We start from the raw sequence: 25,223 nt of genomic DNA, 5'->3' as shown, positions 1-25,223 counted from the left end.
ATTTTATTGTTGCTGCTGAGTGACGTCAAACTGTTACCATTCTGCGCATGCGCATTTTTGTACCTACAGGGAGAGCGAGCGAACCGAATCTGCTTTGTTGTTAGCGTCGATGCTGTGACTTTCTGCCAATTATACGCTATTTGCAAGATCGCGCTGGCAATTTTCACGGTGCTTAGCGGACATAAAACGCTGTAGGCTTCGTTTAAGTTAAAAATTAGTGCTGTTTTAGCCGCTTGGACGCTCCAGACGATAGAAGTCGGTACCTCTCTGGTCTCTTGTATATAAACAAAACGCTTCATGCTGCTGTTTTTAAGGTGGCYCGTCTAAAACAGCTGCGAAGCTCGTCGATGCCAGCTTGTTAAGTTAGCTAACTTCGTGTCGCTCGCTTTGTCAGCGATGGAAATAGTCGTGCAACAGTGTTAGGAGTTAAACTACTCCATAGTCTTCGTGTGAACATGAGAGAAGAGGACAGTTTGCTGCTGGGAAGCCAGTCCATGGCKAGTGAAAGAGGGGGTGAAAGTCCCTGCAGCTGCCCCCACTTGACGGAGGAGAAAGGACTTGGCGACAAGAAGGGTGACCTGAGGCCTCCTTGTCATTTCTTCAGGTCTTCATAGGAGAAAAGCAGACTTTTTTTTCTTCTTTTGACAATGGAGACGGTGGGGAAATTTGAGTTTAGTCGGAAGGACCTGATAGGACATGGCGCATTTGCTGTCGTGTTTAAAGGAAGGAACAAAGAGGTGATTTGCTCACTTTTTACATTTTTATTTTTAAGCAGTGTTAATGATAAATATCAGAAGTCAATCTCAACGTATTTGTTGAAAATTTAACACGAATTTGCATGTTATTGGCCATTTTGACGTTTGTTGTCATCGTACGGCCTTAAGAGGCCCGACATAGCAAACAGGATATTCCTTGATAAACACAGACCATCCTAAAATACCTCTAACAGTTTCAAAACATTTTATAAATGCATTAATAGTAAATCTGTGACTGCCTTCATTATTATCTAAAAGTGTTGTGACTCAGCGTTGTTCTAATCAAATATATAGGCCACGTGTTGTTTCCCTTTAAGCGCCATTAAATAAACATGTTGGAACATGTACTCGGATTGAAAAACATGGAAATTATAGAAGCTTTGATTGCACACTAAATGTGATTCAGTGTTAAATGCTATGATGAACGTGTTGACATAATTTTTGCAAAAGAATCAGTGACATCTTTAAAAATATTGCCAAACATCTGCAGTAGTTAGTGCATTTTCAGGCTGGCAGTACATTTGCACACTAATAATCAGTTCACATTGTGAGAGGAATCCAATACAACTGCACAAACATTGCATTGCATGCTGTGTTTATTCCACTGAAAATRGATCTTCCTTGCAATTTGTCCTTTCAGAAACCTGACTGGGAGGTGGCAGTAAAATGCATAAACAAGAAGAACTTGGCCAAATCTCAGACTCTTCTGGGTAAAGAGATKAAAATACTGAAGGTATGTCAGACTTGTTTTAGTTTCTTTCTGTCAGGTTCTGGACATCTCAGATCTTATGTTTAGTGGACTTTGGTCGTGTGATAGCGTTTCATATTGAGGAACTTTTAAAATCGAAAATTGGTCAGCTTGACAGGTTTGTGCAGCTGAACATGATTATGTGAAAGACTGTCACATCAACAAATGAAAAAAAAAGCACAAATTGTGCAGGTCTAAAATATTTAAAAAAATGTACCCGCAAGTAATTTATTTTTTGTCGTTATTTCTGCAGGAACTCAAACATGAGAACATCGTTGCTTTACTGGACTTTCAGGTATGCAGTATTTAAATCATAAATGCCATTTAAGCTGTGTTTGTTCCATGTTCGTAACATGCTACAGGAGTTAGCATGTTAGCAGGTYATATAGACTCATTACAAAAGTTAAGAACCCAACTAATGACCATTGGCTTGTCAGGAACAACAGAAGAATCATTTTGTGCACAATTACTTTAGAAGTGTATAAAAACTACAAACAGGCCAAAATATTGAACAAGAACCTATTGACTCTGGTGTTTTATTTCACACTATATCATTGTAAATAATAAATTAAATCCAAATTTATAGCCTTGATGTTAAATATTGTAAATAAAAATGTTGAGTTTTCTGCATGCAAAGTGAAGCAAAACATTGTTGGGTTATTTATGTTCCCACTCATGCAGTTTGAACTAATAATTTTCCTACTTGTCAAACAGTTTTGTAACATTCTACGCATAGATGTTTTTGRATCCTAAAGTTTTAGATTGCACTCWGTCCMTTTGAGCACTGTCARCAWTTCCTGTGTTTACATTTTGTGTGCAGTCACACCTCCCACTCCCAATGGCCTTTGTCAACAAGGCTTTCTGGGAAGTGTAGTGTTACTTTCTCTGTGCCTCAAGTCTTATATTTATTTCTAAGTCATGAACTTAGACAGATATATATGTATTTATTTTTTACTAGTACCAGCAGCGGCAGACATCTGTGTTGATCTTATTTTCTCCCTGTCAGAATAGCTGCTGCATTGTTCGGTGATAAATGCGACTCTTCAGTCACAGCGATGCTGTTGCCTGTAGCCTGGTTACTGATCTGAAGCTCACAATCCCAACACCTRCTGGGTTGCTGAGACATGATGTCCCTCACGTCCTCACACACAGATTTATCTGAACCCAGCAGGTGTTCCTTTGTTTGCTTTTTTGTTTTTTTGGTAATCCCTAATTAACACACGGCCATCTGGTTAAAAACAGAAAACTAAATTACATTGTAATACAACATGTATTAAATAAGATAGTTTAGAGGTTGGCAATCGATGCTCATTTTGATTATTTTATGTTTTTTTTCTATTACTACTCATTATTATTATTATTACTATTACTATTAAATAAAATCTCACGTTTGAGTCTTGAGATTTTATTTGTTGCAATATATATAAAACTCTAGTGAATGCAAATTAGCAAAGAAATCTATTACAGAATTGACATTTTTGTTTTCAAAGCTTTGATTTGACCTTTGTTTTTCTAGCCTTCTCTCCTTTAGTAATGAGTTGTTGCATGTATTCATGTGAGCACTGCTATGGCAGCAGCTCTAAAGGTCATTATCAGCAGCTAGAAAGAAAAGAAAATCACTTTCAAGAAGTTGACGTTTCTCTGCCAGTTTCGCAGAAATGCTGCTCTTATCGCTGACAGRGGGTGAGTCGGTGCAAAAGCAGCGACCTTCTCTGGGTAAAAGGATTCTTGTGGTGTTCTCGGGTGGTTATTCATCCAGATAACCAAGAAGGGTCTGAAAGAATCTGACACCAAACCAAACACTGCACATCAGCAGAAATCTCTTTCTGTTGTGTTTTTGCGTCTGAAGGGACAGGAAATAAATACTAGTGTTCTAGACCAGTGTTTCCCAAAGTTGGGGTCGGGACCCAAAGTGGGGTCCCGAAACATCAAGGTGGGGTCCTGAAAAGATTTTCTGAATTAATTACATGTTTGCCTTCGTTGTTACAAAGGAGTGAGGTTAGTATATTTTAAAATGGATAAATGTAGTATAAAAATATTGTTACTATGCCCATGTTTTGTTGACCTGATACAAATGTTTATCATCCAGAAATAGTTGGGGGCACAGGTCTCTGCTACTGTTATTTTGTGGGTCAAAAGCTGAAAAGTTTTGGAACCAGTGTACTTTGGTTCCCAAAGTTGGGCTTGGGACCCAATTATGGGTCATGAAGCACCTTGGATAATCTCCAGAAATCAATTTAAAGAGTAATAAAATAATTGCTGATGTAATATTTTTCCTATAATTATTACAAAAACACAAAATAACTATAAATAAGTATTTATATTTGTGTACAAGCTGTTTAGATTGTCAAAAAGCCTGTGTTTTTAGGGTGATTAACGAAGTTTGTGTACTCAGAACAGTAATATTTGGGGTCACAAGTTTTTGCCATGGATATTTTGTGGGTCAGAAGATAAAAAGTTTGGGAACCACTGTACTGGACGATCACTGGTCCAGGCGAAAACAAGGTTACAGCCTCAAGGTTTGAATAAGATGGATAAAATATAAAGTGAGCAAAGATAAGAGATTAGTTTTCCATAATTGGGTACAAGTCAGAATCATTTCTGATCAATGCTGGAATGTACCAGGTCTGTCCTTTGTCCCCGACACCTGGCGTAATCTCTATGGACTGAATTTTTTAGCCTAGCCAGGGATTGGAGGGGTCAGAGTTTGGGAGGCTTCGAGTTTCATTGTTGCTTTTAGCTGACAGTATGATCCTGTTGACAAAACATTGTGCAGACACTGAGGTGGTTTACAGCAGAGTGTGATGCAGCCAGGAAAAAGATAAGTGCCTTTAAATCTGAGTCTGCGCTGCCCTAATAGAAGAACCACCTGTAAGCTGAGGATGGTCAACTGCCTCAAGTAGAAACGTTTGATTGTGTCATGATCTTATTTATTAGAACAGAGCAGAAGTCTGGTAGGCAGATTTGAGCAGTGCCTGGTCTGTTGTGAAAAGTGTTGAGTCAGAAGGCAAAGTTGTTGATTTAACTAGTGGATCGACATTCTAATCCAAATGTAGAGTACAACCTATGGGGATGGGTGGGCTCCCTTTCAGAGCTCAACTATTTGGGATTAGCACTCATTAGATAGACTGCTTTTTCACATTGCTCAACCAGTTGATCTGGTTTGATGACGAGATCTTATGAACACCATCCGGGTTTTCATCATGTCCGATTTATAGGAGACCTTGGGGCAGACCATAGACTTAAATATATAGATCACTAGACTGAGCCCCACCCATACTGTCCACTGATAGCGTCTGTGACAACATGGAGGAGCAGAAACGGAGACCTAAAAGGGCAACAGCTCACAGCCTCCGTAGAAACATAGATAAACAGCAGCTGAACTGGATCTGTTTCACAGATTATCTGTCATGTTTTTACAATAAATTAATAATTATGTTAATTTCGTGCAACAATCATGTAAAACAGCAGATATATATACTAGAAAATATAATATAATTTATGAGTAACAATGATCTAAAGCAGACCTGAAGTCAGCCTGTAACTTAGACTTTAGCTAGTTGAAAACTGATGACTTCAGCTAGTAATAAAGTATATTTATTATTTCTTCTCACTGTCATAAAAATAATATTTATATTTACCAGTCAACAGTTAGAAAATGTTCTCTGGTTATAGGATGAAACTTGTCTCTATTAGCTAACATCTTCTCAACAGGTCAGGTTCCTCTAACAGAAACCTAAAAATACTCACATTTATAATATTATTTTACACTCTGTAGGTCTAAATATTAATCAGACATTTATAATATTATTTTACACTCTGTAGGTCTAAATATTAATCAGACATTTATAATAATATTTTACACTCTGTAGGTCTAAATATTAATCAGAGGACAAAGTAATATTTAATGGTTTGTGTTAAATTGTAGCATGATTCAACAGTGCTACACTATGTATATGCTCCACAAGCTAATATCTGCTAACCAGTTCAATAAATAACAGTGATTACAGCAACTTTATAAGATTATTTTAATTTTAAACTGTTACATTATGTTCTGCTCAGATCACATTGAGCTAAATAAGATCAAATTTGCTGACTTGTGCTGTAAAATGAGAGGTTTTCCTGTTTATCTTCTGTTAATAAATCCATAACACAAACAGCTTTTATGACATTATTTAAAACATTAGTTAGATTATATAAACTGTAAAATATTAATAATTGGATTAATATTATTATTAATAGTTTTTATGATTTCTACATTGTCAGTCCTTTTTTCTGCTCTGTTATCAACATGTACAGTGATGGGAAATCCAGACTCTTGACCGTTCTGTGTTAGCCGTTAGCTTCTCCAGCTGATCACARGGTCACSTGGTTTCTGCACACTCCAGCTGTTCTATAGAACCTCCTCGGGGCAGACGCAGATCTTGCTGAAGAGCTTGTCTTGTTCAGAATGATGCTAAGGATGGTCTGTGGCTCTCGGGCTGTTGCCCAAACAGCCTGGTCTCGAGTTAATCAGATCAATGAGGCAACTGATAAAAATGTAAACGCCACATATTTTGATGAACGTTTATTGTAATTCACTTTGAMTTATAATCATTCCTTGCTTCTACTTTCTAAAAATATTAGCTTTTTTAAAAAAAATTGATGTTAGCTTTTTTCAAAAGAATATAATCACTCTAAAGGGCCCAGTAGAGTCCATCTGAAGCCAACAGTCGATGCGCGGTCACCTGGTTGTTCGCAGATGGATTCCTCAGTGCAAAACGTTCGATTTGTCTCCAATCTGTGAGTTTTTGGCCATTTGAATTATCTTTATAAATGTCTGCTTCAGAGCACAACCGTTAACTTCGGGAAGCACGTTATTTTTAGAAAACTGAGTAGTTGGAGGAAAATGTAGCACCTAAACACTTTCAGCATCAACAAATGTGCCCACAAACGTCTGACCAAACAAARGGTAAGTTCTTATGCAGAGGGGGGGTGAAACGTTCTCCCGGTGGGTTGTGACAAGCAGGGGTGGAAGACTCAAAGCTGCGAACAGAATGATGTGATTTTCATCATGTAACTGCGACGGTGAGAGTCAGTTTCGGCACTTCAGATGGAGCACGTGGACGCCTTTSGTTTTTACTTCAGGTTCAGTGCCTAAATTCTCCCCTAACTTATAAATCCAGACTGTTGGCCTTCTGCCTGGACCTGACTGGCTGCCTGTTTGCTGTCCGTCTTCATTAAAGCCAAAAGCAGCCACCGGTAGAAGTCCTGACTCAGCTGAACCACAGAAAACAGGCTGGCCTCTGACCGCTGCATTCAGAGAGATACTGAAATAGGGTCAGAGTGAGAGACGGCCGTCATCTGTTGACATGTGATAAGAGAGCTTTTTTAAAGCCTGAAGTAATTTTGTATGGATTCCTTCAAATTTTTTGAGTTTCTAAAGAACAGAAGTTGCAGTAAATAATAATGGTTGAAGCAATTCCTCACATGTCCAACAGCACCTGTTCTGTTTGTTGTTTTTCTGTGTAAATAAATCGATTTCCGTCTCTTCTGTTTCTTCTTGTAAGTTTCCACAAACTCTTGCCCACCACAGGTGTTCTATTTAATTTGTGAATGACTGTTTGTGTAGAGATGTGAGTTAGTAAATGGTTTACTAAAGTGGTGTTTTCAGTTAGACTTGCTTTCTAAAGCTTTAATAGTATTTGGGGAGAGTGTTGGCTCTTTTAAGGCCCAACATATTTCTGAAATCATAATTACATGTTCACTTTGTTCCCTAGCAAGCTCTTTTTTTTTTAATTCATCCATGTGTTTTTGTACACCAACTCTTATTCTCTCTCTTTAGGAAACTGCCAGCTCGGTGTACCTGGTCATGGAGGTAAGCTTGCTGTGATCCCTTGTTTTGTTTGCAGAGCGATGTGTTGTCTCAACTCTGTCAGCTATAATTAGCTGAGCCTTCAGGCATTAAACCAGTAAATGGTTGCCAGAGAATATTTACATGCTGTTTTCTTTTTTTTTTGTCAAGACTTTGTTCTATTAACCTGATGATAAGTAGTAGGATTGATGTGTCCTTTTACCTATTTGGCATTTGGATTCTTCCTTTTTTGGCATTGATAATGCACACCATCAATGTCAGCAGTTTTTTTTCTTTGTTGATTTCTGTTGCTTAAGGCCCTGTCATACGTAGAAATTTTTTTAAAGACATCTATGTTAAGGACGGAATAAAAAACAACTGGAATCCTATTTTAGGAATGTACATAATATAATACTAATAAATTTATCAAAGGTATAACTTATTATTAATTTAGAGAAAAAAAGTTTCACAAGTTGCCTTAAGTTGTCTAAAATGTTATAGTATGACATAGGGCTGTGTATTGGCAAGAATTTGGCGATACGATCCATATCATGACAGAGGGGTCACAATACGATATATCCCGATATATTGCGATACTGTTAGCAAGGTGATTTATTGCGATTATTTTTGTCCAAAAATTCTATTAAATAAAAACCTCTTACTGGGAAAAAAAATGAAAAACTAAAATTCATTGTCTCAGAAAATTCTAATATTACATAGACATACTTTTGATACATTTAGCTGTGTTCTGCTTTGTATGTATTTGATTTTATTTGTTTCATATTTCTTATCTCATCCATGTTTTCAATTATTAGACTAAATTTGGCAATAAATAGTTTGAAAATATATTTTTTGCAGCTTTTAATTTTTAATAATTTACAAAACATCCACCCAACACTAAACAATAGCCTTTATGTTGTCATAAAGTTCAGTAAACAGATGATATGAAGCTGCTGCACACAGAGTTTCTGGGATCAGCTGATCTGCATCCAGAACCTGATTTGCATAACTGTGGGTCAAACAGCAGGGCAAGTCCCGAAAATAAACAGTAAATAAATGGAGAAGCTAAACAACACAGTTAAACAGTTTTTGAAGTGAAGCAGGATAAACAGCAGGATAAACTTAAAGTAAATGGACTTTGATGCGATCATCAGCTGGACATCATTGAGAGCAACAGAGTTTTATGTCACGGGGGGAGTGCCGAACTCAAGGCGCTAGAGATGCATGGGTTAGCCTTCCGTAACGTGAAAGCTGACCACAGTTGGAAAAAGAGCACACAAGACACTTAATTTGGCTTAAAATACAGATATTCTGACAAATCTGTTCGTAACCTTACCTCAGCTTAGAAGGCAGAGGGTGTCGGTCTTTTCCGCTCAGATTCAGCTATCGGAGCATGAAGCTAATGTTTACTTACAATGCTAATGCTCTCTTACTCTCTGGCGCTCAAGAGGTAGAGTAGCCAAATGGCTGGCTCACTGCTGCCAACTAGTGGTCAGAGGCTGAACTACAACATAAAAATGAACGGCTGGCTGGAAAGTTGACAKTTTAAACCTTAAAAAAATTGATACAGGGCTTTAGAATATCGATACAGTATCGGGAAATGAAATATTGTGATATTTCAGTGTATCGATATTTTCTTACACCCCTAGTATGACAGTGCCTTAAGAGTTTGAAATAATGTATAGTGTGCACACTAGTCTGGGTACTCTGGATGTTTTTTTACTACTGCTGTCTCACGTTTTCTGTCGTTGATCATTTTTTAGTTGAGATTAATGTATAGTTTTGCTTTCTCTTGAACTGGAAAGCAGGATTTTTTTTATACTTATCTCTGGGTACTAAAGAATGAGATTACTTTTAGAGGCAGCTACTTGTCACACTTCATTTTCCCCCTGGTTCATTCATATTAATAATACCTGGATGGGGAAGGAGGATATAAATCTGTTAGTGCTTCACTTTTAAGCAAATCCCTCCTGTGATCWCCTCAGCTGTCTCTGAGGTGGGGTTAAAAAGCCCTCCTTGTTTCATGTGTGTCATAATATTATTCCATTGTAGATCTCTCCCATCATGTCTTCTTTATTTAATTTAATTTTATATTTCAGTATTGCAATGGAGGTGATCTTGCTGACTACTTACACTGTGAGTTCCATCTACTATTAATCAATCAGCACCACATACAGTAAGATTTACAATTGTTGGTCTTTTTTTTTCTTTTACATTTTTCCTGCAGCCAAAGGGACACTGAGTGAGGACACCATTCGAGTGTTCCTGCAGCAGATCGCAGGGGCCATGAGGGTCCTACAGACCAAAGGAATAATCCATCGGGACCTCAAACCCCAAAACATTCTGCTCTCCTACCCACCAGGACGCAAATCTCACTCCAACAACACCTGCATCAAGATCGGTAGGTTTTGACAGTCAGGAAACATGAACACATTTAGAAACTACAATGCTTTTTTTTTTTTTTTTGGCTTTTCAATCTCTACATCCCCCAGTTCTGGTGGAGTTTCCTGATATTCAATTAGCCGGTGTTTGAGATTTCAGCTAAATGTTTTAGTTTTCCTGTGAAGTGATCAATGATGACTCAGTTCAGTCACACGTGAAGCCCAGCTGCTTTAAAAAATTGCACTTAAACTGCTGCAAGGATTTCTAAAACTATCTGTGACTTGTTTATGGGTTTTTTAAAATGGATTATAAAAAGACAAATCAGTAAAACTTTGATATATACTTGATCTTAATGCCCCCGAGCACATAAAGYCTTGTGTGAGTTTGTTTTTTCACTAAAACCATTCACTGCATATGTGGGTCATGTCCGAGCTGTGGAGAATTCACACTGGAGTCAGATGGGGGTTGCGTTTAAATTATAATGAGAATGTTCACGCCAAAAAAAAAAAAATCTGAATTAAGCGTTAAGACCTGCAGTGTGAACGTAGCCCGTGAAGAAATCACTTTTTAATGCTGGAGTATTATAATGTTTAGGTTTTATTGGTTTTCGACCAGACGGTTCAGGTGGAAGTCTGCAGAAGACTAAAATAAATGTTCTTAGAGCTCTGTAAATATTTTGAAGCCATCTGAAAGTTTTGTTTTCAGTTTATTCTTTAGTAAAATGGTCATACTTCTTCATACTTCATACTCTCATCCTTCTCATCCTCTTTTATTTTTCTCCCTCTGTGCAGCGGACTTTGGCTTTGCCAGGTATCTTCAGAACAACATGATGGCAGCTACTCTCTGCGGCTCCCCCATGTACATGGTAAACACAATTTGTAGGATTTTATACAGTTGGAAACAATCTTTTTAGCTTTAGTTTAATACTAAGATGGTAAAGTCATGCAATCATCTAAACTAAAGTTGTTGTTTTTTTTTGGAAAAACAACACTGCGTTTATGATCTATTTATTGTGTAAAACACTTCTTTGTTTAACATTACAGGATTGTGAAAAAGCAATTTATAAAACATTGGATTCCTGTAATAATGTGAAAACAATAACTGTTCTGTGACTCTTTTTTTTTTTCCTGAACAGGCTCCTGAAGTAATCATGTCCCAGAACTATGATGCCAAGGCTGACTTATGGAGTATAGGAACTATAGTGTTTCAGTGTCTGACTGGGAAAGCTCCTTTTCAGGTAAAACAAACATTATATTGTTAAAAATGATGTCTGATTGTAAACAATTATGTAGTTTTCTTGTCTTTATTGACCGTAATTCCAAAATAGAAAAATTTAAATGTGAAATTTAAAATAGATTTTTTTGTAACATTTGTCATAAATACATATAAACTAGAAATTAAATGTAATTTCTATTTAGTATTTTTTTGTCCGAGTCAAGAAAACATTCAGTTCAGTGTAACGTTACTCAGTTTTGATTGAAATGTTTTGTATTTAGGAGCTTATGTGCACGCTTTTAAGAGCTATGCAACAACAYKTAAAACCAGCAGGAGCAAAACAACAAGATCTGCAGCTTGATAAATACATTTTAATATTTAACTGTCAGTTAGAATTATGCTGCACCACTTCCTCTTTACCAGGTTACTCATCACCTAAGATAAGATAATGAGAACAAGAAATGGACATTTTGTTTATGGCAGCCTGAAATGAAAAATGGACACATTAAGCAAATAAGGAAATACAACAAAAACAAAAATAAAATCCTGCAGAAGATTTTGCTCATTGGCCAATAGATTTCCATGATCTGATCAGATAAAGATGAAGGAAGTATGGATTAGTTAAGGTGGCACATGCTTGTTGAGCTGACAGTAAAAAGAAACCTTTTTATTTAATTGTTTATTGTACTGCTTTATTATAATTTATAAAGGTTTTAGGTAGTAAAAGTAGGAATAAACCTCTGTGAAACAAATGTTTAGAAAAAAAGCAGCTCATTTTGAATGATATTTTTCCGAAACGTGGTAAAAAGCAGCATTTTTTTTTTCAAATAAGCAGAAATGTTTCTTTCAAATATTACGGGTCAAAAACTGCAAAGTGAAGATCACAGGTGGAACATAAACACCAGTAGATCACAGTGTTGTTGTGGTTATAATATTTCTTTGTTTTCCACTTTTCTCTTTAGGCCAGCAGTCCTCAGGACCTCCGGCTGTTTTATGAGAAAAACAAGAATCTCAGCCCCAAGTAKGAACCTGAAATGTTAGATTTAACACGGAGCTGAAGAAACATTATTTTCTGTTGTTGCTTATGTTTGTGTGTTGGTTAGATTGCATATTTTTTTTATACTGAATGTCTGATGATGATTATTTAGTCAAACAGGACAGATGCTGATCATAGCTGTAAAATAAAAGTAAACCTTGACTCTCTTTTGTTTTTGTTTTTACAAAAAAGAAAAGCCTTTGTTATATGGTTGAGTTTTTTTTATACATAAAGTACATGTTTGATTTTAGAGTCCTGTAGAAGCAGCTAAAAATATTTGTGTCGGTTATCTTGTTTTCAGRATCCCCAGAGAAACTTCAAACCACCTGAGGCAACTGCTGCTGGGTCTGCTGCAGCGCAACCCAAAGGACCGGATGGAGTTTGGTCAGTGAAATTCTCACAATTAGAAAAACTGTTACATACTTCACATACAGTGGTATTTCTAAATTGTAATTTTGCCTAAATTTAAAATGTCTGTTTTCAGTTTGCTTCATCAACTTGTTTCTTTCTGTCTTTGTTAGATGAATTTTTTTMTCATCTATTCCTGGATGCCAGCTCTTCTATTAAAAAAAGTGAGTCAGATGTCGCAGGAWACATTTGGGGGATTTATGTTTGGGTCTACACAATATTTTATGTAATAAAAAACGACTTCAATAATAGTTAATATGATTAGTAAAAAGTTCTGGTTGCATTTACACATTTATTGTAGGCTAAATGTCTTTATTTTTTTTATAAATTATTGAAACTGTGTTGCATTTATGTCCCAGCTACCCCCACAGTGACCATGACCTGTTTGCCCAGCTCTGCATCAGCCAGCTCCTGCAGCAGCTCGTCGACCTCTCACCTCGCCTCACCGCCGGTTTGTCTCCAGTACTTGGCCGTTTGCACCTCGCGCATGAGGCCGGTTGTTTAGGAGACCTGTCCGACCTTTGCCTTGTGCTTCTTTAGTTTACCTGCTACTTTCTGTCTTCCTGTGACTACAGCAGTCTCTTGCTGAGACCCAGCTACCGCGGGCCAAAGTTCCAGCCTCCCTGACCCAGGAGACCACCGGTTTACTCCTCAAGGACTCATCTGGAGCCGGCGGCAGCAGCAAGAACTCCTCCTCTTGTGACACGGATGATTTTGTTATGGTGCCTGCTCATTTTATGAGTAAGAGAAACRATTTTATTATATTTTATTTAACCCCTTTGCAAACATTGGACTTACAGTGTTCTAAAATCTCTTCATTGGATTTATACTGGTGATTATGAGCAGTTTATTAAATACAAGATAATCTGTTTTTGGTAAATGCCTTGCTTACTCTTCAGTAATTGTCTCATTTTTTTTTTTAATATTCCTGTATTTTCATCAGGTGAGCTGACGTGTGAGAGTAAAGTGCTGCAGGACAGCCTGATGAACAGCGGGTAGGAACCACAAACTTGTTTTCCCATTTGTCGTTATCACCTATATTAGTCTTATTATTGCCTGCTAGCAAAGTAGAAGCAATATTATTTTTGTTTATGGTTTAAAACTCATGAAAAGGTGGCAGAAATACAGTATGCCTTCCTCCGTGTAATGCTAAGCCTTTTAATAAATCTGTTTTTGTTAGTTTTTTTTGGAATACTCCCACTAATGTTTATAACTGTATTAATTTAAAGCATGGGTGTGCTCTCTTTTCTTCTTTAAGATGGGATTTTGATTTTATTTTTCTCTYCTTACATTAGCTCTCTTCTGGCTTCTTCTGGTAACCAAGTCAAAACGCCACCACACTCTCCTTCCTGCAGCGGGTCTCCAAGTTTTGTCAGGTATCAGTACAGAGCTGACTAAGTAAAAGTCATAGAGGAATATTCTCCATCTAAGAAAGTAAATAGAGACTTGTACTGCAGCTTCAGGCAAAACATTAACTTGAAATGAGGAACTATTTTGACTGCAGTTGATGTAGGGAGCCAAATGGTGTGTGTTCAAGTTGAGGACATTTTAAATTAAGTAAGTTTAGTAAAGTTCAGACTTTTTTTTCCTATTTGAATCAATAATTCATTCAGCCAATGCAGTGAATTGTTAAAACACACTAAACATAACTTTTGCTCGTGTATTTCTGCCTTTTTGTTTTGACCTTCTTCTCTCTGTTGTCTCCAGGCCCYTGGAGTTCTTGGGAAGTAACTACAGGAACCATGGACAGTCATTGCCCATCCCAGTGCCATCTCAGGTCCAGAACTATCAACGCATGGAGCAGAACCTGCAGTCAACCAAACAGGATGGCTCACCWAGGTCTGTGTCCAAACACACACCTGTGCAAACCGTATTTGTTAGCGCTGCTGCTGTACTGGGGTCAGTTTTTGATTGGAACTGGTGATTCCTCATCTCCATATTACCAGGCTGTCGACACCAGTYCGCCGTTGCAGCAGTGGGAGCTTGCCTGGCTTTAGACCCGGACCCTCACCCCCCAGGCAGGTAGCTGTTCCAGCCTCCCGCAGGCTCTCCCTGGGGGTTACCAGAACGTTCCAGCTCTCTCCTCAAGGTACTTAAGAAATGACCTCTGCTTTATGAGCTGTTAAATAAAGACTTTATCAGAAATCAGTACATAGGGTTCTCTTTTTACACCCCAACTTCTGAAAACAATTGCATTAACTGTATTTAGCTTATTTGTTTATTTATTTTGGTTATTAATGCTGCATGTATCATTGCTATAGTTATTTGAAAATTGGACAGAGTTTGTCATTTTCCTACGTTTTGGTAACCTTTGCTTCACACTTCCTATAAAAAAAGAACAAATTTTACCCCACACTGGGCCTCATGCAAGAACTGTTCGTACGAACAGATTTGTTAAGTTGTGCATATGAGTGGTTTAGGAGAGTTTGTGGCATTCACCAATTTTCTCGTATTCTAAGATTTTTTTCAGATACAAACAAAATTCACGAGTGGTCCAGACCTGTCGTATATTTTACGAGCAGTCAGTCGGCTGTTATCCAGATGGATTTTCTTCACTAATAACTTTATATTTCATTAATTTGAAGATATTTCAAGTTGAAAATAAATCACACTCCATAATTATGTTAACAATAGGCTATTCTGTTTGAACTGGAATTATAATTTTAAATGTAACTAATGACATAAATTGGCTAAATTAAATTGGCTTTTAATGCTGTTGTATAACACTACAATATTAATATGAAGATTTCCAACTACAAACCAACTTACATTATGCATTGAAGTTTGGAGACAGTTTAAAATGCTTTTTTCAGAACCGAATCTGACACTTGGGGGATGGGGGGGTAGCAGTGCGCGACTGCTCTTCTTCTGAATAAATGAAAACTAWATAACACAGGTGTTTACACTTATTAAAAATATTTGACCAAAGGAAAATCGGAGCAGGACTGGAGAGAGATGAATATGATTTAGATTTTTATTTCTGTGACTGTATACGACCCACAGGAGACACGGTATTAACAGCAGATTTCATTCCTTGGCTTTGTCAGCTCCTTTAGTTCCACAGCTGACGCTGCTAAAAAAGACAGATTTTCTTTTCTGGATCTCTGACAGCAGGACGTTAATCTCCGAACTCYTAAAGTTCTTCTTTTTTACTTTGRGATGTCATTTATGAACACTTCCTGGTYTCTGGGGCAGGAAACTTATATCCTTAWATGGTGTTTTTGGGGTGGTAATTATGCTAATCTCCTCTCCTCYTGCACGAGCACCTGATATGCTTTCATCAGTTTACGCAGCTCATTTACACACTTTTCCTGAAGATAGAAGAGTTTGTTGAAGCTGACTGACGTTCGTACGAACCCTTCGTACGAACAAAAGTAAGAGAAATTTAGGATAAGAAAACGAACATGTTCTTGCATGAGGCCCACTGTCCCACTTTCCTTTGCAGTTGTGCAGCACGCTGACACCAGGCCCACATCTCAGCAGCACCCGCAGYTGGCAGGTCTCGGCTCCCGGCTCCACAGTGCCCCCTGTCTGTTGGAGTGTGGGAGCGGTGGRGGCAGGCAGAAAATCAAGAAGCAGCACTCGGACCCCGTAACTGTCCCCTCAGCAGGGCTGATGACTGTCCGTCCCTTACACTCTTCCCCCAGACTTAGTGAGCTGATGCAGCGTAACCCCCTTCCTACCATCCTGGGCTCCCCCTCTAGAGTGAGTCAAAATCTTTGTTTACGCCTCAGTCTYGTTAAGATGCACAAGAAATAACCTGGGATGCTTTTTCTTCTCTCCTCAGGCCATACCTCCATTTGAATTCCCTAAACCCCCAAGTTCTCCGAACCTTGTGAACTACCTGACTCAGAAGGGTATGGTCATCGGCTCTCCTTGCAGCAGGACTGCCCCAGGAGAGCTCAGAGACTTTGGGCAACAAGCCATGAACACTGCRCACTGCATGCATCGACTGAGTGAGGATGGCGGGAGCTTTGGAAGGTTAGTTCGTTTTATTTATTTGTTTTTTTGTTTTTTTTTGTTCTGACCTTAATATCTAGTGATGGTTGTTTGGCTGCAGATACAGAATAAACAAGGGTTTCTTTATTAAACCTACAACTAATTTAATCCCTTCTTATTTTATGAGGCAGTGCAGCATAAATCAAACGTTGTTGTTCTTAAAAACTTTAAGATATTGTTTGTTGTATTGTTTAGTTTTATGATTTCTATGAATMTTTTACAATACATTAGTCTGCATTATTAAGTGCAAAATTTTAATATATATATATATATATATACATACATACATACAGTATGTTCATTTATTTTCAGATTGATATACTGTATAGTAAAGTTATAAATTTGAGCCGACACTTAAAGTATGTATTTTAAAAAGTGTTCTTTCATCTGTTTTGATGCAGYTCGCAGAGTGCTGGTCGTCTGTCTGACATGCTGCTAATGGCAGCATTTGGAGCAGGGGGACACGCAGGAGAGCGAGGCAGCACGGAGAACCTGACCTCTGAAAAAGCCATAGATATAACAGGTTTGTCAGTGAAAATAAACAAAAACTTGTATATCTTGTAGAAATTGATTTACCTCCTTACCTCTAACATCTAGTAAGTTTGCTTCAAAATTAAATGTTTGTATTTTTGTTTTTATTTTTGCTGACCAGTCAGTGCTTAATTTGAAATGATACCAGTACTTCTGTGTTGCACTACAGTCGTGCACGTCTTATCTGAAGCTCAACAGACATGTAAATGTGTAGTGTCTGTGGCTTAAATCAAGCTTATAAATWAAATTTTCTGTTTGTTAGGTGCCTCTAGTGATTGTGGAGGTTTTGCACCTGGGTCTTGCAGTCCAGCTCAGGTGGTCTTCACTGTTGGCTCCCCACCAAGTGGCAGCACCCCACCTCATTGCTCCAGACAGAGGAAATACTCGGGTATCAGTTTATAAATGATCTCACTATAACTAAACAGATGTAGACGTCTCTGCAGCCTTTCTGATGATGATTAACTTCTGCAACAAATATAAATTTTAGTGCTGGGCATAGATTAAAATTTTTTATCGCGATTAATCTCAAGATATTTTTGCGATTAATCGCAATTAATTTTTAGAAACGATCACTCTACTTTGTGTGTAAGTTTGTTGGTTGCAATACACTCCATGTGTGACACACTATATACATTTATTTCCTTTTGTTCTTATGGATTATTTTATTTTATTTATTTTTTGTTGACAGCTGTGACCTCAGTATCTATCTTTCCTTCCTTATGTAGTACTCATTTGGAATGAAAAAACTGAAAGCCCTTGAATTCTTGATTTAACCTCATTGTTCTGTACCAAATTTAACCGACTCAAAGATGTTTGGAGCATTTTTTAGGTACTGTTTTATATTTAAAAAGGGGGCAATGCATTTTCAAAAACTTTAAACAAATAAGGCAAAGCAAGCAGGTCTTACTTTTTCTATTTTTCTCCAACACGCTGGCCCGCGTTGTCTGCATAACCCTCTTGTTTGTTTACGCACGTCGGAGGCCATCTTAAGCCAGTAATAATGAAGATCCTGCCTCCCCACTGTAACCACTTCGTTTGTGTGTGTGTGTGTGTCTGTGTGTGTTAGCTGCCCAGTGAACAAAGCTCCGACGGAGAAATATAAATTAGTAACTGTTAATGTAAGTTAAAAAATGATTGCTGTTAAGCGTCGCCTGCATTAACACAATAACACGTTAACGTGCCCGGTACTAATTAACTTATAAACAAAATATAGAATGAAACACTGAGACTTCTTTCTAATTATGTCTTGATGTATGGATTATTTTTCAACAATAATGGCAACAATTTACAAAGTTGCCATTTATTGTTTAGTCTGTCTATTTGCAGTATTGATGATTTTGTGAATTTTACAGTAAAAATGATTTCTTTGTCATATTACTGCTCTTCTCCTGACTCCTGCAGGCTCCTTCCATTCAGGCAGCCCTGCAGGCTCCTTAACCGGTCGCTACCCTCAGGCTGGCACCTATATGGAAGGCTTTGAGACTCCACCCAGTCCTCGGTACAGCTTCTCTGATCCCATCACAGCCAACATGGGGGGTCCTGTGACCTTTGAGGCTCCTGAGCTGCCTGAGGAGACGCTCATGGAGGTGAGGAGCAGGTTTCTGACACAGCAGATCTCCTGTGTTTAATGRTTGTGTTCATGTCAGATCAGGCTCTTTGTAAAGTTACATTCTTGTTGACATTAGCTAATAAACCCCCTTCTTCGTCCTTGTCTGCTCCTGTCGGAGTGCAGCAGGAACACACAGAGACGGTGCAGAGTCTGCGCTTCACTTTAGATTTTACCTACTGTCTCATGGAGGTGGCGGGGGCCCGTGGTGCTGTGGTGGCAGGACGACAGGGAGACGTGTCTCACCTCTTTCTCCTTCAGCAGCAGAGCCTGGTAGCAGATCAGATCAGCTCTCTGAGCCGAGAGTGGAGGTAAAAATCAAGGACTTTCTGTTTTTGTTTATCTGGCCACAAGCAATTCTAGTGTGGTGTAGTTACATGTTTAAATAAACCCCCGTCTGTGTGATTTTATATAACGTTTAGAAATACTCTCTACTGTTCRGCTGATTTTAAGCCACATTTATACATCATTGTATAAAAAGATCAAGTMATGAAATAAAACCATACACAGGTTGGTAGTAGCTACAGATTTCTCTTCATTTGAACATAATCTGGAAATGAATAATATTTTGGATTTGTAGAAGAACTGGTGACAATGAGGTAATTAAATAAATAATAATTCAAGAAGGAAGTTATCCGCTCGTTTCGCCACAGTTCTGCAGCTTGCATTCATGATTTTAGATAAGAGTTGGTGTGAATGAGRCTATTGCACATGTGTAATTCAAGGTTTATTTTTTTCTTGATTTAAGAGTTTAGGTTCCCTCTCTTGTGTGATTTATTTTTAATTTATTTATTTTATTTAAAAATGTATTCATTTCATTTAAAAACAAAACAAATGCTATGCATACAACAAACAATAATACAACACAAAATGAAAGGTAGCAGAAAGAAGAAAAAAATTCTTGATATCTGCCCCTTTTTCAAAAATAAATACATTGAAACAATAATAGTCTTCAAATAACAAAACATAAAAACTTTAACTCCTCCTCTAATTGTCTCCTTAGTCACGCCGAACAGCTGGTGCTCTACCTTAAAACTGCAGAGCTCTTGTCTTCTGCCTTACACACAGCCATGGAGAGAGTTAAACAGGGCAAACTCTACCCCTCTGCTACTGTGAAACAAGGTACGAGCCCTTGTTCACGCACCAAGCAGGACCATCTTTTAAACGTGTATAATTCAAACATTGCTCWGAGCAGAAACATTTGTTTTCGTCTCCCAGTTGTGAGAAGGCTGAATGAGTTGTACAAGTCCAGCGTGGCATCCTGCCGCTCGCTCAGCACACGTCTGGAGCATTTCTTCAGCAGGAAGCACCGTCTAATGGACCAAATCACCTCCATCACCGCTGAGCGGCTGCTCTTCAGCCACACTGTGCAAATGGTAGAGTAAAGTGAATGAATGGTACACAGGTTGTGTAGTCCTATAAGTACTGTAAATAATAATAAGGCTTTTGATTTTCCCGTTTTTGATCTCAGGTTCAGGCTGCTGCGTTGGATGAGATGTTCCACCAGGGGGAAGCATCAATCCTGCGCTACCACAAAGCTCTGCTGCTGATGGAGGGCCTGTCTCTGCTCCTCACTGAGCAGGAGGACATCCTCAGTGTTAGCAAATGTTAGTATCACTAACACCAGAACCCACCATCATCTGGGTTTGAGCCAAAATTCTCATTCTTGTGTGCTTAAAAGAAGAATTTACATAAAAATAACTGGTTTTGCTTTAATTAAAAAGGCTCAGCTTAATTCTTTTGTTCCTTTCTCGCTGCAGGTAAGGAGTGCATCGAACGCCGCCTCACAGCTCTGCAGTCAGGCCTCTGTGTTTGAGAGTCCCCACACCATATGATGTCATCCATTTACACCTAAACAGGACTCCTCCCACATTTCATGGTTTCACAAAGAAAGGCTTTCGTTTTCGCAAGAAAACCACAAGGCTCAAGTTTACACAGAAACCTGAGGGTTAGACTTGTGAACATTTTTTAGGTTCTTCAGCAGTGAACTGCAGCGGAAACTTCCCGATTACTGCAGTTGGCCCAGAGCTGGACACGAAGATGACTTTACTGATGGCTCTGAAAATGACAAGTAGCCCATTCCCACGCCGATGCTATAGGCCCAACACAAACAGGAGCAGTTATTGCCAAGTGGTCACATTCCTTCACATGTTCATTGTCTTTAAGGTCGACTAATATTCTACAAGCAATTTACTCACAGTTTCATCTCTTACAAAAACGCAAGCTGGAAGAAAAGTGTGGTATTTGCTGCACGTGTAGTAATATTAGCTGTTAAGGACTGGCCGTGTCCAAATATTCCCACTTTTGTGTATTTTATGTGTTTTCATTGTTTRATTTRATTGTTAAGTTTCTCTCACTGTAACCGTGCTGGTTTTATGAGARAAAAGACAGAAACTTGACGGATGCTATACTTATCAAAGGCCTTGACCTATCGACACTATGTGGTTTAGAAGGAAAAAGTTTAATTAGATTTTTATTGCTTATCTATTTTTAAATGGTCTTGAGCAGGAAGAGGGGTCCTGTTAACACTCAAAACACCCAAAGCAACTTAAAACCTGTTCTGTAGCTATTGTGTCAAAAAAAAAGACTGAAAATCATTCGTCAGCGTCTTTCGCCTTTTTAAAGAAACTAACAAAAAAAATGCTGCAAAAACCTGGGATGTGTTCATCTGGCACACAGACGCTTCCAGACTGCTGGTAATTTCTTCAAATGATTCCATATTTTGTATTTTCTCTGTCAGATCATGTCAGTGTTTAGCGGGTATAATCAAATCTGAATGTAAAGCTGTCAGACGAGAAGCAGCAACGATGGGCTGAATGTTYCGTGACTTAACATTTAGGCAGAGCTTATAGGGCTGAATGATTTTGCACTGTCCGAGTACTGTATAGAAAGAGGAACATGATAAAAGTCATCCAGTTTTTGTAGCCGTGCTCATTTAATAACTTCTGCTTGCTCGTTTTAGCACCGTTTTAGTTGTTACAGATCCTGTCAAATATGCTTGATGGAAGAGTGTTGAAGGAGRGGGAATAAGCTATGATATCTTCAATAGTTCCTAAAAAAGAAGAAATAGGATGAGAAACGTGTATTTACACTGAAGAATATATATATTTGCAGTGTTTGTTTGTGCTTTATTTCAGATTTGATATTGGGCAGGGCTTTAAAAGGCTTCTTGTCGGTTTGGATTGCGAGTTTTAATTTTTTTTATTCTGCTTAAAACAATTTTTTGTATCGATGTTTACCATCCCAGAAAAAAATTCTTAAAAGTTTTTGGGGTCAACTGGACATGTTATCTTCTGCAGTGKGTTGTTTTTGAAGAGATGGTTGCGTGTTCGCATGCATGTGTGCAGTGGTGTTTGCTGTGTTAATGGGTGMTGGGGTGAGTTAAGCACATATTTTGTCACAGGTCTGTGTATGAAGATGACTCGAGTGAGATACAGAAGCTTTTTCTTCCAATCTAACACTGATTTACCCCAAAACTCATTCCTTCAGCTTTTTAAAAAAAACGTAAAATAAGTGAATATTTTCTGATAAAATTTTGAGTTTTTTTTTTTTCGAAAAAGGGGCGGGGTTTAAAAGTGAAGCCCTTTTACAATAGCATGAGCAGCAGGACAGCCTTGAAAGAGAACTTGTGTATTTTTACTTTGTTGCCTTTTACGTTTTGTCTGAAAATTTGCTCCATGTGTGTTTATGTGTACATTCCTTCTTGTAGCTCATCCACAAGATCTCCATCTTTACACTTGTTTTGTTCAGCGAGACCGTCTCCAAAGAAGCAGGTGTCAGGAAAACTGATGCATGGGTCACTTTTTGTTTAATTGTTCCACACAATCATTGCTGTTTGACATCATTGGAAAGAACCTAAAGAACCATTATGTAACCAAATGTGTTTGACACATCAAAATGGTTTCACTTGGGGTCTGAATTCTTCTTTTTGTATATTTTATAACTTACTAGAATTTTTCCATTTCCATTTGCCTAATTCTGTGTGGTTTTATTGTAAGTTAAGTTATTGTGTGCTCGGAGAGATACCACCTGTACTTTCCAAAGACTCTGCTTTCGGCTCGATCTTCCACGTTCTACTGTCGCAGAATCAATTTTCATATCCCTAACAGATCCCACTCAATATTCCTGTGTGTTGATGTAACTTTTTACTCCTTTGGGAGCTCCATTATGAATAAAGTGGAAGGAAAGGTCACATGGCTACAACAGTTCTGTTTACTTTTATTTTTTTTACCTCGTTTATGCAGAAATGTTTCACTCAATGGGAAAGTCCTGCAGAATTCTTTAGATTTGTTTGCTCATCCTATTTATCACTTCTCTATTTCACACCCTGTGACAGTCTTCAACGAGTTCAACCACCTACCTGTACTCGGTAGAAGCATTTCCACTGTTATTTTGTAGAAACTGGAAAATTTGAAGAAAAATGCAAATGTTTTCAAATGTAAATGGTGTAAGTTGATGAAATAATGAGCTATAGCAACTTGGACTGGGGTGCAACCATTGTTATACCAAGAGTYTATTAAATATAACTATATTTATAACCAGAGCTGGGCAGTAACAAAGTAAATTTACTTAAGTAAAGTTATTGAGTATTTGTAAAAAAAATTACTTGAGTAAAGCATGTGCAGATCTACTGTGCATGCTTGTGCTGCTGTTTAAGTTTAGTTAAAAACAAATGAGGAAGACGCCCATGTCAAAAACATTTTTTTAAAATAAATATGTTTTAGGAGACAAAAATGCATGTAAAAGGAAAAACAAGAATATATATTTTTTAAAATAGTAACATTTAATTTAATTGCTAAAATATATGATTTATTGGAACTATGCTGGAAAAATTAAGGTGAATTAAGAGGTAAAGTTCTCCTTTTCTAATTTAATAGGTGCATTTTAAGTGTATTCATTTATTTATTGGTCCATTTATATATTTCTGCTTTTATTTCTAATAATTTCTTAAAAGTGTACTTTATCAGAATTTTGTTTAATATAAAAAACAATGTTTGATGCAGTGGTGGATCTGGGATTTTTCTGAGTAATGGGCCAATATATTTATAGAGTGGCCAAGTATTTGTTCAACCTTCTTTCACACAAATCCCCAGTTTTGGTAAGGTGCTTACATTTAACCAGTTAAACATGTTCAAACACCTGTAATGTAATATATATATATATTTTAAAAAAGCTTGCAGAATAAACTCTCCTTACCAGTTTTACATACATTTTACTAGATAAAATACTTTCAAACACAGAGCATTTGAGAAAATCTAGTCATCATTTGTCATTTGAAAGACTTTCTGCAGTATTGTTCTGATTTTCTTAGGAGAAGAAGACTTAAGCTTGATACATGCTAGACTTTCCTATTTGATTGTTTTAATGTTTTACTTTATTTAATTTGTTGTGGTGGTTTTTATCTCTTGCTACTGTTCAGCACTTTGCCTGAAAGCGCTTTATAAATAAAGTTGGTTATTATTTGCGCCTCTAGTGTTTAGACATGGAACTGCATCAGCCGTCATTGCTTCCAGAAAATGGACAGATGATTGACAGGACAGGGGCACTTCATAGGGCCAATCAGATTTCAGCTGGGGCCAAAGCTCCTGTGGCCCCGCCCCTAGAACCGTCCCTGGTTTGATGTTATTCTAATTTAAAGGGCCTTTAGGGTAGCGTTGTCATGGAAACGTTGAGTAAACGGGTGCTAAAAGTTAGTTATCCAGGATAGGCCTACTTTCAGAGAAACCTCAGTTTGAGCTAGCAAGTTGTTTTTTTATGGACAGCTATGTCACTGTCCAAGCTGAACTATAATGGAGAGAGAACAGCGAACTAAACTAGCTAGTACATGCTAATACAGTCGTCCAGCCGAGCCGAGTCATGTCGGGCAACAGTCTCCCGCCGCCGCAGCATTTGCCACACTGGCCCAGAATCGGATGTCTCGGGAAACCTGGCCTRCCGCGACATTTACCGGCGAACCGACCACAGCAGCGTCTGCCTGCCGTCCCGCTGACGGACGGAGACGTGGCGGTGGGGGTCGCAGGGAGGTCCAGTCTCAGCGACGAGAACCCCCGCGTGGCATCGCTGCAGAGGAATATCCGGTTTCTGCAGCGACAGCACGAGGACACTCTGGAGAAGCTCCACGCAGAGATAGACTACCTCAGGAGGGAAAACAAAGGTGTGTTTCCATGAAGTAACAGATGTTGGCTAATAAACAGCTGGCTCTTAGTTTTGGTTTCAGTGGAGGTGGATTACTTGAAGCATTAAGCTTGTGATAAAACCTATTTTAGGCAGAGTTGTAAAGTAACTAATTACAAATACTTTGTTACTGTACTTAAGTAGAATTTTGGGTATCTGTACTTCACTTGAGTAATTATTTTCCAGCATACATTTATTTCTATTTCTTACATTTTCACACAATTATCTGTACTTTCTACTCCTCACATTATTTTTTAAAAAAGGCAAAAAGTAGAAAGATGTTACTTTTARTTCATTTTTGCTTGTTTTCATTCCAGCTTGTTATTGTAAAATATAAACACTATCCATATAAATTGTGCCTCCTAGATAGAGTGAATTTAATTGTGGTTGAATGAGAAGTATTAATATATAAAATTCTGGTATCGTATTAGTTTGTACACAAACAAATGTCACACTCCAGCAGGACATAATCATTAAAATAAAAGGACTGTACTTAAGAAGTATTTGTATTTCATGAATTATATTATTGCATTTGG

The 25,223-nt window shown here is 37.9% G+C and overlaps 2 protein-coding genes across 2 annotated transcripts in view; both read left to right on the top strand.

Annotated features, from left to right (window-relative positions):
- Window positions 1-51: 51 nt before the first annotated feature.
- Window positions 52-22,718, top strand: ulk1b (unc-51 like autophagy activating kinase 1). The gene is made up of 27 exons (XM_014002419.1): window positions 52-737; window positions 1,396-1,488; window positions 1,757-1,798; window positions 7,328-7,360; window positions 9,436-9,472; window positions 9,564-9,737; window positions 10,510-10,583; window positions 10,854-10,955; window positions 11,896-11,954; window positions 12,271-12,353; window positions 12,491-12,541; window positions 12,737-12,828; window positions 12,953-13,118; window positions 13,321-13,372; window positions 13,673-13,753; window positions 14,085-14,216; window positions 14,324-14,466; window positions 15,823-16,082; window positions 16,165-16,358; window positions 16,778-16,899; window positions 17,170-17,295; window positions 18,309-18,493; window positions 18,640-18,824; window positions 19,517-19,635; window positions 19,732-19,889; window positions 19,985-20,120; window positions 20,274-22,718. Exons 1-27 carry the CDS (start codon window positions 648-650, stop codon window positions 20,327-20,329), a joined length of 3,045 nt encoding a protein of 1,014 aa, XP_013857873.1. The 5' UTR covers window positions 52-647; the 3' UTR covers window positions 20,330-22,718.
- A 1,407-nt stretch (window positions 22,719-24,125) lies between these two features.
- ccdc74b (coiled-coil domain containing 74B) overlaps window positions 24,126-25,223 on the top strand; it is a 5,954-nt gene continuing 4,856 nt past the window's right edge. The window contains exon 1 of the mRNA XM_014002417.1: window positions 24,126-24,667. Within this exon, the coding sequence (XP_013857871.1) occupies window positions 24,370-24,667 (298 nt within the window). The 5' untranslated portion in view covers window positions 24,126-24,369. The remainder of the gene's footprint in view (window positions 24,668-25,223) is intronic.

Source organism: Austrofundulus limnaeus, unplaced genomic scaffold (genome assembly GCF_001266775.1).
Source record: "Austrofundulus limnaeus strain Quisiro unplaced genomic scaffold, Austrofundulus_limnaeus-1.0 Scaffold13, whole genome shotgun sequence".
Classification (NCBI taxonomy): Eukaryota; Metazoa; Chordata; class Actinopteri; order Cyprinodontiformes; family Rivulidae; genus Austrofundulus; species Austrofundulus limnaeus.
This window is presented reverse-complemented; position numbering and strand designations above follow the sequence as displayed.